At 37.1% G+C, this 13,018-nt stretch overlaps 1 protein-coding gene across 1 annotated transcript in view; it reads left to right on the top strand.

Annotated features, from left to right (window-relative positions):
* The first annotated feature begins 334 nt into the window (after positions 1 to 334).
* Positions 335 to 13,018, top strand: part of LRPPRC (leucine rich pentatricopeptide repeat containing) — an 87,116-nt gene continuing 74,432 nt past the window's right edge. Inside the window, exons 1-4 of the mRNA XM_017744774.1 lie at positions 335 to 448; positions 3,287 to 3,357; positions 10,216 to 10,418; positions 12,675 to 12,797. Of these exons, the coding sequence (XP_017600263.1) occupies positions 335 to 448; positions 3,287 to 3,357; positions 10,216 to 10,418; positions 12,675 to 12,797 (511 nt within the window). The remainder of the gene's footprint in view (positions 449 to 3,286; positions 3,358 to 10,215; positions 10,419 to 12,674; positions 12,798 to 13,018) is intronic.

Genomic DNA, 13,018 nt, shown 5'->3' with positions numbered 1-13,018 from the left:
GCCCCGCCCCCCCAAGGGCCCGGCGGAGCGTGCCGCCGGGCCCTGCGGTGCTGCCCGCCGGGGCTGGCCCAGGGGCTCCGAGGCAGAGCTCACCCTAGGCCGGCCTGGCGGCCTCGCCGCGTGTGCGCGGCCTCGGGGTGAGCGTAGGGCAAAGGCCGCGCGGGAACCCCGCTGCCCTCAGGCTGGGCGGCCTGGGCTGCCCGCGCCTTCCTCCACGCTGGGCTCAGACCAGACCAGAGCCCTGACCTCTGGGGGACATTGCTGTGGGGGGACACGCCGTGTGGAGGGGGCGTCGAGGAGGAGGGGGAGACCAGGGGAGATAAGCAGTGATGGAATGGAGTTACTTTTCTCGGAGGCATTCAAGAAACGACTGGACGGGGGACTTGCAGTTCTGGCTATAGCTGACAAGGTGGTGATCGGTCACAGATCGGACTCGATGATCTTGGAGGTCTTTTGCAACCTAAATGAGTCCGTGATTCTGTGACTGACTCTGAGTACCTGCACAGTTGGAATCTGGGCTTTCTCTTCGTGCCCTCATACTCTGCTGTGTGTCTTGTCAAGAGGGACGTCTTGATTTCTTTGCTAGAGTACTCTCTTCCTTTCATCATGCAGGTAGGGTGGAACACTTACCTTGTCCTACCCACCTGTGTGCATCCCGGTTGTGGTTTTGACCACAGTTACGTGTGGTTGGTGCCCTGCAGGAAGCTTAGAGACACAAACCTTCATTAACACAACTCTAGACACATACAGATTCATGAGCTGATCTAAGGGCTTAGTGCTACCCAAGGGAGAAGGTTGTTCTGTCTCTTGTCTCGTGTTATATCTCTGATGCTCCCTCTAAGTCAATGTAGCTTAATTTCTGGTAGAAAACGGGAACAGTTTTCTGCCATTCTAAATAGGTAACTATGGTCAGCAGAGGACTTGGTGAGTTCCAGAGTTTGTTCAGAAGAAGGGATGGGAAAAGACAAGAATCAAGAATGGAGAACTCCTAGAGGGAAGTCTCATTGTCAAAATAAGGACATTGTTGCTAATTTCCCTACCTTAATTGTATATTAGTCTTACTTTGGGGCTGTTTTATTGGTAGCCTGGCCAAAATCTTACCTAAAAAAGATATGTAGTTTTCTGTGGGCTTTAATAATTGAAGATGCCATCAAATACTAAAGTCAGTGTGAAGGATGGAGTAAACCAGCTCAGGAAGAGCCAGGAACCAGGAATATCTGATTTATGGTTGGTAACAGAACCACACGTTTATTTAGCTGCAAATTAAGAATAAACCTTTCTTATTTCTAGCAACTAATTTTTGTTTTACTCAGCTGGAAGCCTAATTCCCTAAATTAATTTGTTGCGAAAAATAATATTCACCAAAATTCATGTGTGACTTGGTGAAGGACTAACTGGTTTTTTGCCCTTAGAACTCCATTTCTAGAAAGAACTTTAGAAGTGCTTTATGTGATGATATTTTGATTCTTACAGCTGGGGTTTGGTTTTTTGGTTGTTTCCCTCCCAATACTTTTTTCTTACACCAAATTATACTTAATTTCAGGTATAAATCGGGTCATATGTGGGATAGTTCAGTGATAATGCTGTAAACTCTTTTGAAGCTTTTTGTACGTTCTTCCTGTCCAGTAATTTCGTTCCTAAGATAAGTTTTCACTTAAAATCTCCATGTCACACTACCGTATGTATTTAGGCATCCTAGTGCACAAGTGATGATCTAGAGCTGAAGTGTAAAGCAAACGTAATACTTACAAACTGAAATTTCATGTATTAAGCATATGGTCTAATTTAATTTTTTTACCTTAAGTAACTATTCACTGATTTTTTTTTTTTTTACTTAAGCCTTAATTTCTGGAACTGGACCTCCTTTGAAGAACTAGACTGGCATATGGACAACATTTGGGCTTGCTATACTTGCTGTTCAGGTCTCAAGATTATTTTGAGAATGAAATGCAGTCTACTTGGAATAGTAGGGGAAGACACACCCAGTTTCAAGATTAAATAAATAAATAGGAATAATCTAGCATTTTGCAAGAAAACTGCAAATAACTGTATGTTTACATGTGCTTGGTATAGTCACTTTAGCACTGAACATGATAAAGTCAGTTCAGAGGCAAGTCTGTGACTATCATTACAAAAATGGTTACAGAAAAGTTGCAAATGTGAGAGATGTGAAAGAGCAAGCTTCACATTCATGCTGAGGTTTTATCAAAGCATCATTATTGCTTTGATTTTTAATCTAAACTTCTTTGAAAAATGAGTTAGGATAGTAGATGCATATACTAATGGTTGAGAAGCATTTCATGACAAGTCAGATTTAAGACGAATTTACTCTTTCACTTGGCCACCTCTGAAATGTGAAAATGTTGAGCTACATGTTGTCACTCTCCTGCCATGCGATTTTATTAAACTATGGTAGAGCAATACGACAAACTTCAGATCTACAGCAGCAAACTTCAGCAGTGTGCTAACTTACGTGGTACGAATTATTTACTGGGACTTTGCTCACAGAAGCTTCACTAAGGGAAAAAATGCCTGAATTTGCTGTTAGTATCTGACTGTCAAGAATGCTGTAAAAAACCTCTCCATTGACAAGTGTTTAAAGTAGATTTTTGAGTTAACATGAGGTTACTTTGGGGGGGCCTTTATTCTACATACTGTAGGTGATGATGTTATGGTTTGATGTTACAGCTTTCTGCTGTGGGAAAGTTAGTGCTTAGAAAAAGCATATTGGCTCCATTCTTCCCGCACTGTCCACCCTGTTGCTGGCCACCTTGTCTTGCTCTAAATCAGGGAAGGAGAACAGTTAGGCTCCTAAAGCATAGATCATGTTTAGCTGAGGAGGAAAATCAAGGAGAATCAATACAATAACAAAAAGAAACCAAGCCAGCAAACCCACTCCAATGTTGGCTCCTCTCTGTACAGCCCACAGGTCCTGCCAGGATCCTGCTCCTTCACGAGCTTGTCTCTATGTTGTCAAAACAGTATTCAGCATAAATCCAAAAGACAGCCCCATACTTGCTACTTTGAAGAAAATTAACCCAAGCATGGAAGATGCTATGCCCTTATTACAACTTGTGCTTGTAAGGACTCTTGCCTTTTGATCCTTTGTGATGTGTTTCAAGTATGTTGGTAAGATGGGAGAGGGAATATCCTTTTAAAAAAGGTTTCAGATTGCTGGAGGGATGGGTTTGCTTAAGTCATAAGTTAAAAACCCAAATGATTCATGGCATGGTGAATGGTGTATTTTAATTTTGGGGTTTTTTTTTGGTTTTGTTTTTTTTTTTAGATTAGCTGCAAACAAGTTCTTTTTGGCTGTTCACGATCATACTCAGCAATCCATTACCAGTGGACAAAAATGTAAGACTGAATGCTTAATAAAAGCATAGTACTGAATGCCTAATTACATTAGCAAAATGATAGAAGGAAGGGTCTTCAAATGGAGAGGAGACATACAGTAGACTTGCTTTTCATAATACTCTGTTGTAATAAAGTTGCACAAGCTTCACTGCTGTTATAGTTGTTTTATGTGTTTTACTGTTGGATATAAAATGCCAAGATACTTCCCAAGAAAACATAATCATAGAGGTGTTAAGGTTGGAAAAAATCTCTAAGATTATTGAGTCCAGCTGTTAACTGACACTCCCATCTTCACCACTAAACCATGTCCCCAAGTGCCACATCTACCTGTCCTTTGAACGCTTGCAGGGAGGGTGACCACCACTTCCCTGGGCAGCCTGTTCCAATGTTTGACACCTTCTTCAGTGAAGAGTTTTTTCCTAAGATCCTAAGTGTAGTACAAAGGAAAGGTTTTCTGTTTTGCTTCTTGTGAATCACTTAGGCAAGTTTTCTAGATATTCTCCAAGAAACATGAGCTTTCTCAGTCTACATGAAAAAACATTAATTTTTCTCTGTTGTAAGATCCTGCTATATCTCCTTAAACAAGTGTACAATGGCCTGAACATTGTGGCCTTTTCGTATAGCTAGCTGATCATGGCTAACAGTAAAAATACTGTTCTAACAGTTGTGTGAATTGTGCTGGGATCTCAGGTGCTATATTTAGTCTTATGTTTACTAAATTTAGTGTTAGATCTGGAGTGCTTTTATGTACACTAATGAATTCTAACTCACTTAAGTTTGCCATTATTCTACTTCGAACATGGCTTTATTTTGAGAACTATTTAATGCAGTTTTTGCATATTTAGTTAGAAAGAACAAAATATTCAGTACTTTTTGTAGAAAAAGCACAGCAGTTACCTTATTGCGGCTCTGATAAAGGGGAGGCAAATATCCATATTTATAATTAAACGTGGTTATCTTCATATACTTATGCAAATAAATAAACAATACATGAATAAATATATAGATGAATATATAAATAGAATTATTTTTTTGAATATTTGGAATTGGTCAAGTGTTACAGAAAATAAACTTTCTGCTGCTGCAAGGGAAAACATGAGCATCACCTACTTTTTGAGTTTTGGGAAAGATGGAACTTTATTTACTCAAGCTGGTGTGTAAGATATGTTCCTATAGGAAATTAAAGGTACTGCCTTTAGTCTGCTCTAGCAATGTGGAAGACATAAGTATGTGGGTACAGCACTGGGATTCTCACTGAAACCTTTGTAAACAGAAGAATTTTACTAATTCACTTTGTATAAATTCCTCCACGCACACTTCATCTCTGCATAAGATTTTCTGTGAGTTTATCTTCAGCTACTTTCCCAATGCTGTAAGTTAAACTGGAGGTGCAGTTACCACTTGTTTTGGCATTACAAATGCACAGTTAACCTTTCCTGTGTGGGCGAGGTCTGCCGTTGTGGAGACAAAGCTGAAAATCGTGTAAAGGCTCCAGTATCTGAAGGCTACTTCTAATCTTGTGATTGTGGGAGTTGGAGAGAGATCACTTCACAGGGCTCAATATATCCTTTTGAGCTTTTCCCAGTTCTGAAGCATAGTAGAGAGAAATTACACATTTTGGGGAAGAACCAGATTGCTCATTCAAACAGATATGAAATTTATTGTGCAGCTTTACGTGCTTACAGATGAAGTGTTTCACATAGAGAAAATCTTAAAATGCTATCTGAAGGTAATTGATGAAAGTAAGTACTTGGCATTCATTTCAGCTCTTGGGGAAGTATGTGTTTTGTTGTGTAGCATAGCATTTAAGTCTGAAAAAAGTTAATTAAAATAATTGAGAAAATATGATTACATCATAAAACTATGTAATCTAACATCTTGAACTGAGGCAGGATCAGAAGTATCAAGGTCATGCATGATAGATTTTTTTTTTTCCCTTGCTCCTAATCTTACTTTATAAGCTTCCAAATGAGAAAGCTTGACTGAAGTATCCTGTTCAAGTATTTCATTACAATTAATATTAGAACCATTAGTATTGGTTGTGTGATGCCTGATGGATTTGGTTCAGTTGCTTCTCTGGTTGGAGAGTGGGATGGGATAGATGAGTCCTTTGAGTGTTTTATACTTGTTTTCTTCCTGAATAAACACACCATGACAAAGAGATCATTATCTGTATTTTAGCTATGTTCCTTTTTTTAGGACTTGAGAATTTGAAGGTTTTTTGCTGTGTGACATTTCATGCTTAGCAAGCAGTGCCTCATTTTCAGTACTTTGTCGGCTGCACTTTGTTGTCTAGCCAGCTGTACCCCATCTTAAGTTTCTGTATTTGTGTTTTGTCCAAAACATACAACTTGTGGTCTGTATTGAAGCTATTATTGCACATGGATTGTTTCCTAGTTGGGTCAGGAGATAGCTTCACTTAGACTCTCCCACAATATTCCCAGTTCCTCAATAAACCACATTTTAATTTTGTATATATATTTAAAATTTTTGTTTACACAACTGCTGCACCCATATTTTCTAGCTAGAAGTACATTGTATCTCCTTGTTTTGCTTATGAGGTTGTCAGGTAAAGTGGTGCCAAAAGCTTGTACATCAGTCCGTATTTTTTTTACTATGCTTCTGTTTTTTCCATAACTTCTATGAGTTTTTCAAAGTAATTCGAAAGGACTGGAGTTTGAGTAAGATCCATTAATTTGTATTTAATATATCTTAATGTTTTCAGAAATGATTTGAGTCATTCTTCTGTATTCTCACCTACACCCCCATCTCCTTGTTAAAATTAGTAGTGATAGTTAAAATTTACAGAGGATGGTTGCAATTAACATTTCTTGAAAGCCAAACAGTGTATAAGCTGTAATTTTTTCCCTATGAAAAGGTAATTTCTAAAATCATATTTATTAAATTTAGAAACCTTTCTTGTTGCCTTTTTAGGGGACTTCCTGACTGAAATGGTTAATGTGGCCTTCTTGATTTTTATCCTTGCTTTTTTTCTATTCTCCTTAATTGTGTGTTGTTTTTCAACTTCGGAAATTTAAAGATTTCCTGATGCATGGATAACTGCCTCATTTTGTCAGCTTCCTTTTGTGTTTCATAGAGAGGTTGTGCCATTAGTATAAACTTTCACCATGTCTACTGTGTTCTCCTGTCCTTTGCCTGGTTGCCTGAAATCAAACCTAATGCTGTGTCCCTTAATTTTTTAAGTTTGTATCTTTTTTGAAAGCTGACTTTCTGGTCTGCTCAATCTTTCATCTTACAGAATAGTGAACTCTTGGGTTTTTTTTGGTCTTTCTGGGTTTTTTAAAGTTTTGAGTTCTTAGTTGATTTGTTGTGATACATACCAGATTCAAGACAGTAGATGCTGCAGCTTCACTCAGCTTTTGAAGCCACAGTTACTCTTTAAAAATTCTTATTTATGGGATTGGCTTAACATTACACAGCACTGTAAACAGTGCTGAGAGTGTAATTGATCCAAATGCTGAAGGCCTACATATAATGAGGTACACCTGAATCTTACACTAAACATATTTCAGATTGATGATGATCGTTCAGGTGGATGCCAGTGAAAGTTTGAGTTCCTCAGGTTGTTTTATAATCTCATACAGTTTTCACCTGTCTGTCTCAAACTGAAACTCAGACTCCCATATTGCCATTCCTTAAAATGTCTTTAATCAGTATAAATTAACAGAAGCACCAGTACCAACAATATTTGGCAATATTGTGGAGGGGTGTAAATAGAAATGCCCAATTCTGCTCAGCTTTCAGAAGGTGAAGTTACTGTATATAAGTCTATAGTGTTTTACAGTGTGCAGCTGTGGCAATTGATATGCTGTAATATTCTAAACTTAATGTTATAAATAGCATCATGCTAAATGCTAAGCAGGAGAGTTAAGTAGCAAATGAAACTTTAGAGTCTTCTCATGCTGTTAACCAGCTTATGTTGAGCATGCACATGCTGTTTTTATCTTTACACTTCATCTGATGGAGCTGGGCAAGTACTTTAAAATATTTGTGACTTCTGACATGTGGAGAATCATACAAGGATGGCTTTCTTAAAACAATGCAGGACCTAAGAACTGTTAGATACCAATTTGTTTATAGTTAGAAGTGTTCTGTATGTCAAAAAATAATAATTTGAATTATTTGAAAAATACTATAAAACATTAGCATGTTTTCATAGGGAAATGAATTTCAATTTTAATCTGAAGCACAAGAGTTTTGTCGACTTGTGCTTTGATTGTTAATGGAAATCAAAATATAAATTTCTGTGTTACAAAGACAGCCCTGTGTTGCCGCAGCTTCCAGTGCATTTTTGTAACCTTTCTGGAAGTATTCTGAAAAGCTTTCAAGTAGCTCTTTTAATGGGTATATAGGAGTGGATGATACAATTTTCTTTTTTTATTTCTATCTTTAATAAAAAAATAACTTGCAATCACTACAATTTCATTCTTGTAGCTATCAACTGGCTAGCTCGAAGCTGAGTATTGCTGTTTGTGTTATTAAGGAGTTATTTAAGTTCTAGGCATCTCACTTGTTTATTAAACCCTGGAAGAGTTAAAATTTATTATCTGACTGTTATTCTTACCTTGTGCTACTGGATTTTATGCTAATTAGTCTAATGACTTCTGTTTTCCAAAAGTACCCTGTTTCTGGTTATAGGAGGCCGTAGAAGGAGAAGAGGAAAAGGAGGGAAAGATCAGGGAAAATGACACCCTTGGGAATACTTTTAGTAAGAGGTGGCATTACTAGTAGCAACAGAAAAGTTTGATGTTAATCTGACAAGCTGCTTACCCTGAAAAGTAGTGTTTCAGAGCTTTTTTTCTTTTTTTTTCTTGTTTTATTTCTAGTTTCTCTGATTTTGGGTACCTTTTCTTTCTCAATTTCTTTTTTTTCTGGTTAATTTTGGTGGCTTGTGGACATTGTGAGCTGTTTCCACTCTAACCTGATGGAACAGTAACTTTACTTTTTTGTAGAAGTAGGTGAACTGGCATTGTGCTAGGTTAGTGAGTGAAATAAACTCACAGATCTGAGTAGAATGAGAGCTGGCCCAAAGGGATCAGTGGGAACTTGTATCTAGCAAGAAGTAGAACGGAGGCTGAAAGAGGGGGTCTGTCCTTTTTTGTCAGTCTTTCTTCCCTTCAATTCTTTCTTCCTTATCCTTTCCCTAGTGAAATACCATGCAGATTATTTGCTGGGCTCTGGAATATTCTTCAGGAGTAAACTTTAAGAGATAGGGCAGTGTAAAAACTGTGTTCTTGAAAAAGGTAATGCCAAATCGTAGTGATGTTCTTCATTATTAAAGGATTTTTAAAAAATACTTTAAAAAAATCAAATATAATCTATTAAACTGTTGTCATGGCTCCATTAGGAAAGAGATTCTGCTTCAGGCTACTTCTAGAATTTATGGCCTGCTGAGTTACTAAATCAAGATTTCAAACAGCAAGGAAAAAGTTGGTCTTTGGGCTACTTTATGCTCGCAAGAGGCAACTACATGGTAAACCACTGGTCTGTTTTTTGTACCCCAGTGATGATTTCTCTGCAATTTAGCAGCTTGCTGCCAGTGCTTCTGAAACACGCAATTGCCAGGAGCAAGCTTTTCTCCTCCACTGGACTTCCTCTCCTCGAGCCTTAAACTACCACTGTTTGGTGAGAAACCAGCCAGCAGATAGACCTGTGAAAAAGCTTCAGGGGCAGGAAATTGTTTTGTCGAGAATGTCAGCACTCTTGGCTTTTAGGCTGCTGTTTCACAAAATGTGGAGCCATTACTGTATAGGACTCCTGGAGCACCTCTAACAGCAGGGAGTACAAACTAGGGGTTTTGGGTTTTTTTTAAAGTAGTCTAGAAAGCTTACAAAAATTTAGCTGAAGAGCTGTCTGAAGAGTCAGAGATGAGGGAGGGCAATTTTGGAAGTTGCTACATCTTGTTTTTGCCACCCAGCAAGTATTACTTTTTTTGTATAGGATTCTGGAGGAGGATAATCTGGTTTATTTTATGCGGTCGTAATCACAGCTGAGAACAGACTTCCTAAAATGCTTGTGTGTAATGATAATTTCACCTGCACAGGCTGTTCATAACCTTGCTGTGGCACACATACAGTTTTCTTATTCTTCGGTAGATCAACTTTTTTTTTTTTAAAAAAAAAAAAAAAGGCAAGCCTTTTTTTTTTTTTATTGCGTTGTTGGAAATAAGAACACTTTCTCATTATGCTTCTTGTTTGGTTTTTTTTTTTTTTTTTTTTTTTTTTTTTTTTGAGAAAATAAATATTTAAACAAATTTGCTGTTGATGTTTGGTTTACATGGCAGAATGGACGGATGCTTCGTGTTGGTTATTGTAAATCCTGCAAAATGTGGAGTGATCCTATCCTGTTGGTGTTTAAGCTGTTGTTTGTCACACTGGCCTCTGCATTAGTTCTTGTGCATTTTAATTGACAAGGAAGGTATGATTTGCTCTCTTGATTTGCTGTGTTCTGGAAGATCTGTCTGTGACTGTTCTTGAGATTTTTCAAAACCTTATGAGAGCTTTAGTGAGTAGCTGTAATGGGACAACAGACTTTTATAGCACTTGGATGACTTAATGTTTATTTTTGTGGGAATAGTATTTGAACCATTTAATTCATCAGGTGAAAGTAACTAAATCTCAGAGAAACGTATCACTGTGAGAAAATGTACGACTGACTTCTCAAGTAGAAAGACACTGAAACGAATCACTTATATTTGTTTATTTTAAAATGGAATGTTTTTGAGACTATTCATCAGCAAGAAGTGCATTATCTTTTTGACATTAGGTGACTAGTCTAGATCCAAAATGACTCACAGAATTGTAATCTTTATTTTTCTGTTTGTTTCTGTTCAAGCAGAAGCATTTTGAACCAAATAAGGTTCCTTACACTTGCACCTCAAGAGGAAGGAAGTGTTAAAGAAGAACCAGTTTCAGAAGTTCGAACCAGAACAACCTGGCAGTTTGACTGGGCATTAAATAAAGTGGATAACTCTGTCAGAAAAACTGGCCGCATCCCTAAAGCTCTTCTACTAAAAATCTTCCAGGAAATAAGCAAAGCAGGTAAGTTGCTTCCAATTAAAACAAAATAAAGCTAAATTTCAGGCTGGTATATAACCAAGGAAAGGAATTAATCAAGCCAAAGAAGTGAATTGAGTATTCTGATCTGTATTTTGTCTTTGAGTGTTGTTTGATCTGCTGTATATGTTGATGGCTAGGCTTTAAATGCTTTAGAGATATTATTTTGCTTTGAATGCTCATGTTAGCTTTTTCAAGGTTTATTTTTGTCTTTAAGAATTTATAAGTCTCATAAAAGTGTACTTTTAAGGTATGTTTTAGTGCCTTGCTTACTGTGGATTTTTAATCTGGTAATGCACTTTGTCATAGAACTGTGTCATGCCCTCTGAGCAGGGATCATACCTGTCTCCTTTGCACAGTATATTTTTACAGTGTCTGTAATGAACCATGCTGCCCTTAGGATGTTATTTGTTTTAAAGTGGAACTACAACAGGGAAATGTGGAGGTGATCCACAAGTTTCCACGTTCCCAGGTAGCTGTGGTTATTCATGACTAGAAAGCTTTATTTTTTTGAATAAAATAAAACCAAATAGCTGAAGCATTGTCCATTCTGACAGATTCAATACCTCTTTGGCTGAGATATGTAGACTACATTTTTGCAAACCAGCTGCCACAATTGATGAGGTTTGGTACAAGTTAGAATGAGTCAGTGGAGATATTTAAAGAATATACTTGCTAAGTACTACTGCCAATATTTATCAATGGCAGCATGTATTGTTTTGCTTAAGTTTTAAACTTTGCTGTGTATTGCTCTGGACTGTAATGGCTTGTCTAGCTGGCATTGTGCTTTTAAAAGTTTTGCATTTTATTGTTTAAAGGCTAAGCCTTCAGTTCATACTCTTTCTGTTGAACTTAGTTTTTTCTTTTTTGCTTGGGATATCCTTTCTGATTCTGACTGCTTTGTCTTTTTTTAGATGTAAACCTCTAATTCGCAAATGTGGGTTGGCAAGAATTTTGTGTCTCTGAACCTCTCTGCAAGTAGTTCTTCATGAACCTTGACTAGTTCCACAGTTTTTAAGTCATATTAACAAAAATGTTAATTACTTATAGGGTTTTCCTTTGACTTTGTAATTGTATTTAGAAATAAAAGCATAGAACCTCACAAATGATTTAACTAAGGTGCTGTTAGAGTAAATGGCAAATATTACCATATGAAACTTTAGTCCTTGTTTATTAATTAATAAAGAAACAAATTTAGCAAAAGTGTGGGAGCTTAGTGTTGATTTCTGCCTGTTTGTATCGTTTTTCCATTTCTAATTACAACACAAAAAAACCCTGATAAAGGTGTTTGCAGTAGATCTTGTTGTGCATCTCTCCATGCTCAGACTGCCAGAAGTTTTTGATTTTCTTTTCGCTTTCAAGGTATTAAGTTACTAGTAGTTGCAGCACTGGCATTCTGAAACTGAAGATGTGTTGGCATTTTCATTGCATGAAGTAATTGTGTGCAGGGATTTAAAAGTTGGTCATTTATGAACTGATGGTCATACTTGACAGTATGTTATTTCTAAAAAAACTCATTTTTATTTGAAATTGCTGGGTTTGCATCTAAACATGGGATAGAATAAAAATTGTCTTCAGCTGATTGGGTCATCTGTGGTAGATTCTGCAGTTCTGCCTTTCCCTCAGGAATAGTAGTGAAGTGCAAGAAAGAGATGAGTTTATAGTTAACTTTTTTGACAATCTGTGACTAGTACAGAAGTAAGAAAAGGCAGATAATATTACCGTTTCCTTCACTATTCTCTAGATGTAAATTTTCTCATTTGTTATGTATTAAACATAGGCATAAACTGGAAGTGGAAGTTTAGATGTGGAAATGTTTCTGACTAGCAGTTCTGGAATTGTATTGAATTGGTATGAAGTATTTTGACATTTTAGAAACTTACCGGAAAGTTATGTCCGTGTTAGGATGAAATGATCTCAGGATCTTGAGCTGGAAAGTTGAAAGCATTAGATAGTCTAAGTTTAGGAATTGTGTGTTGTACTTTTAAAAATTTCTGCTTGGCTAAGCTCATTATTGTGCTAAATGGCATGTTTTGTCATGAATCTTCTTAGGATAGCGCACAGTAATGTCCTTGTTTAATCATTTGGGTATCCTGTTCATGAGAAATCTTCAGTCTTGGAGAAAATTCTATATTCTATAGAAAATGTTTAAATATTTCAGTAGGTCAGTCTCAAATCTTCTTTCTAATATCAAATGCATAATTACTTATGAAGAAATTTGTGTTTTTGTTCCACTTGCAGGGTGTCCAGGGAGTAACCAGACCTTGCTTTTGTTACAAAGTTGCGGTGCTGTCTTACCAGAGGTATTGTCACCTGAAAGAACAGAACTGGCCCATATGATATGGGACAAGATGAAAGAACTTGGTACGTTGGGTCTGTTAGCCCTTCTTGCAAGAACAGCTCTGTGCTTTAATTACTCTCTTTGTAATGAAAGAGACTGTATTTTAATAGTGTTTAAATGTTAGGTTATAACAGGTTGTACTTACTACCGAATGAAGAGTAGATTTTATTATTCAGGTGAAAGACCTGTTTCTAATTCTGGGGGTTATAGTGACATCTAGGGGTGTTAATCTAAAATTCTAAAA

This window comes from Corvus brachyrhynchos, unplaced genomic scaffold (assembly GCF_000691975.1).
Source record: "Corvus brachyrhynchos isolate BGI_N302 unplaced genomic scaffold, ASM69197v1 scaffold258, whole genome shotgun sequence".
Lineage (NCBI taxonomy): Eukaryota > Metazoa > Chordata > Aves > Passeriformes > Corvidae > Corvus > Corvus brachyrhynchos.
This window is presented reverse-complemented; position numbering and strand designations above follow the sequence as displayed.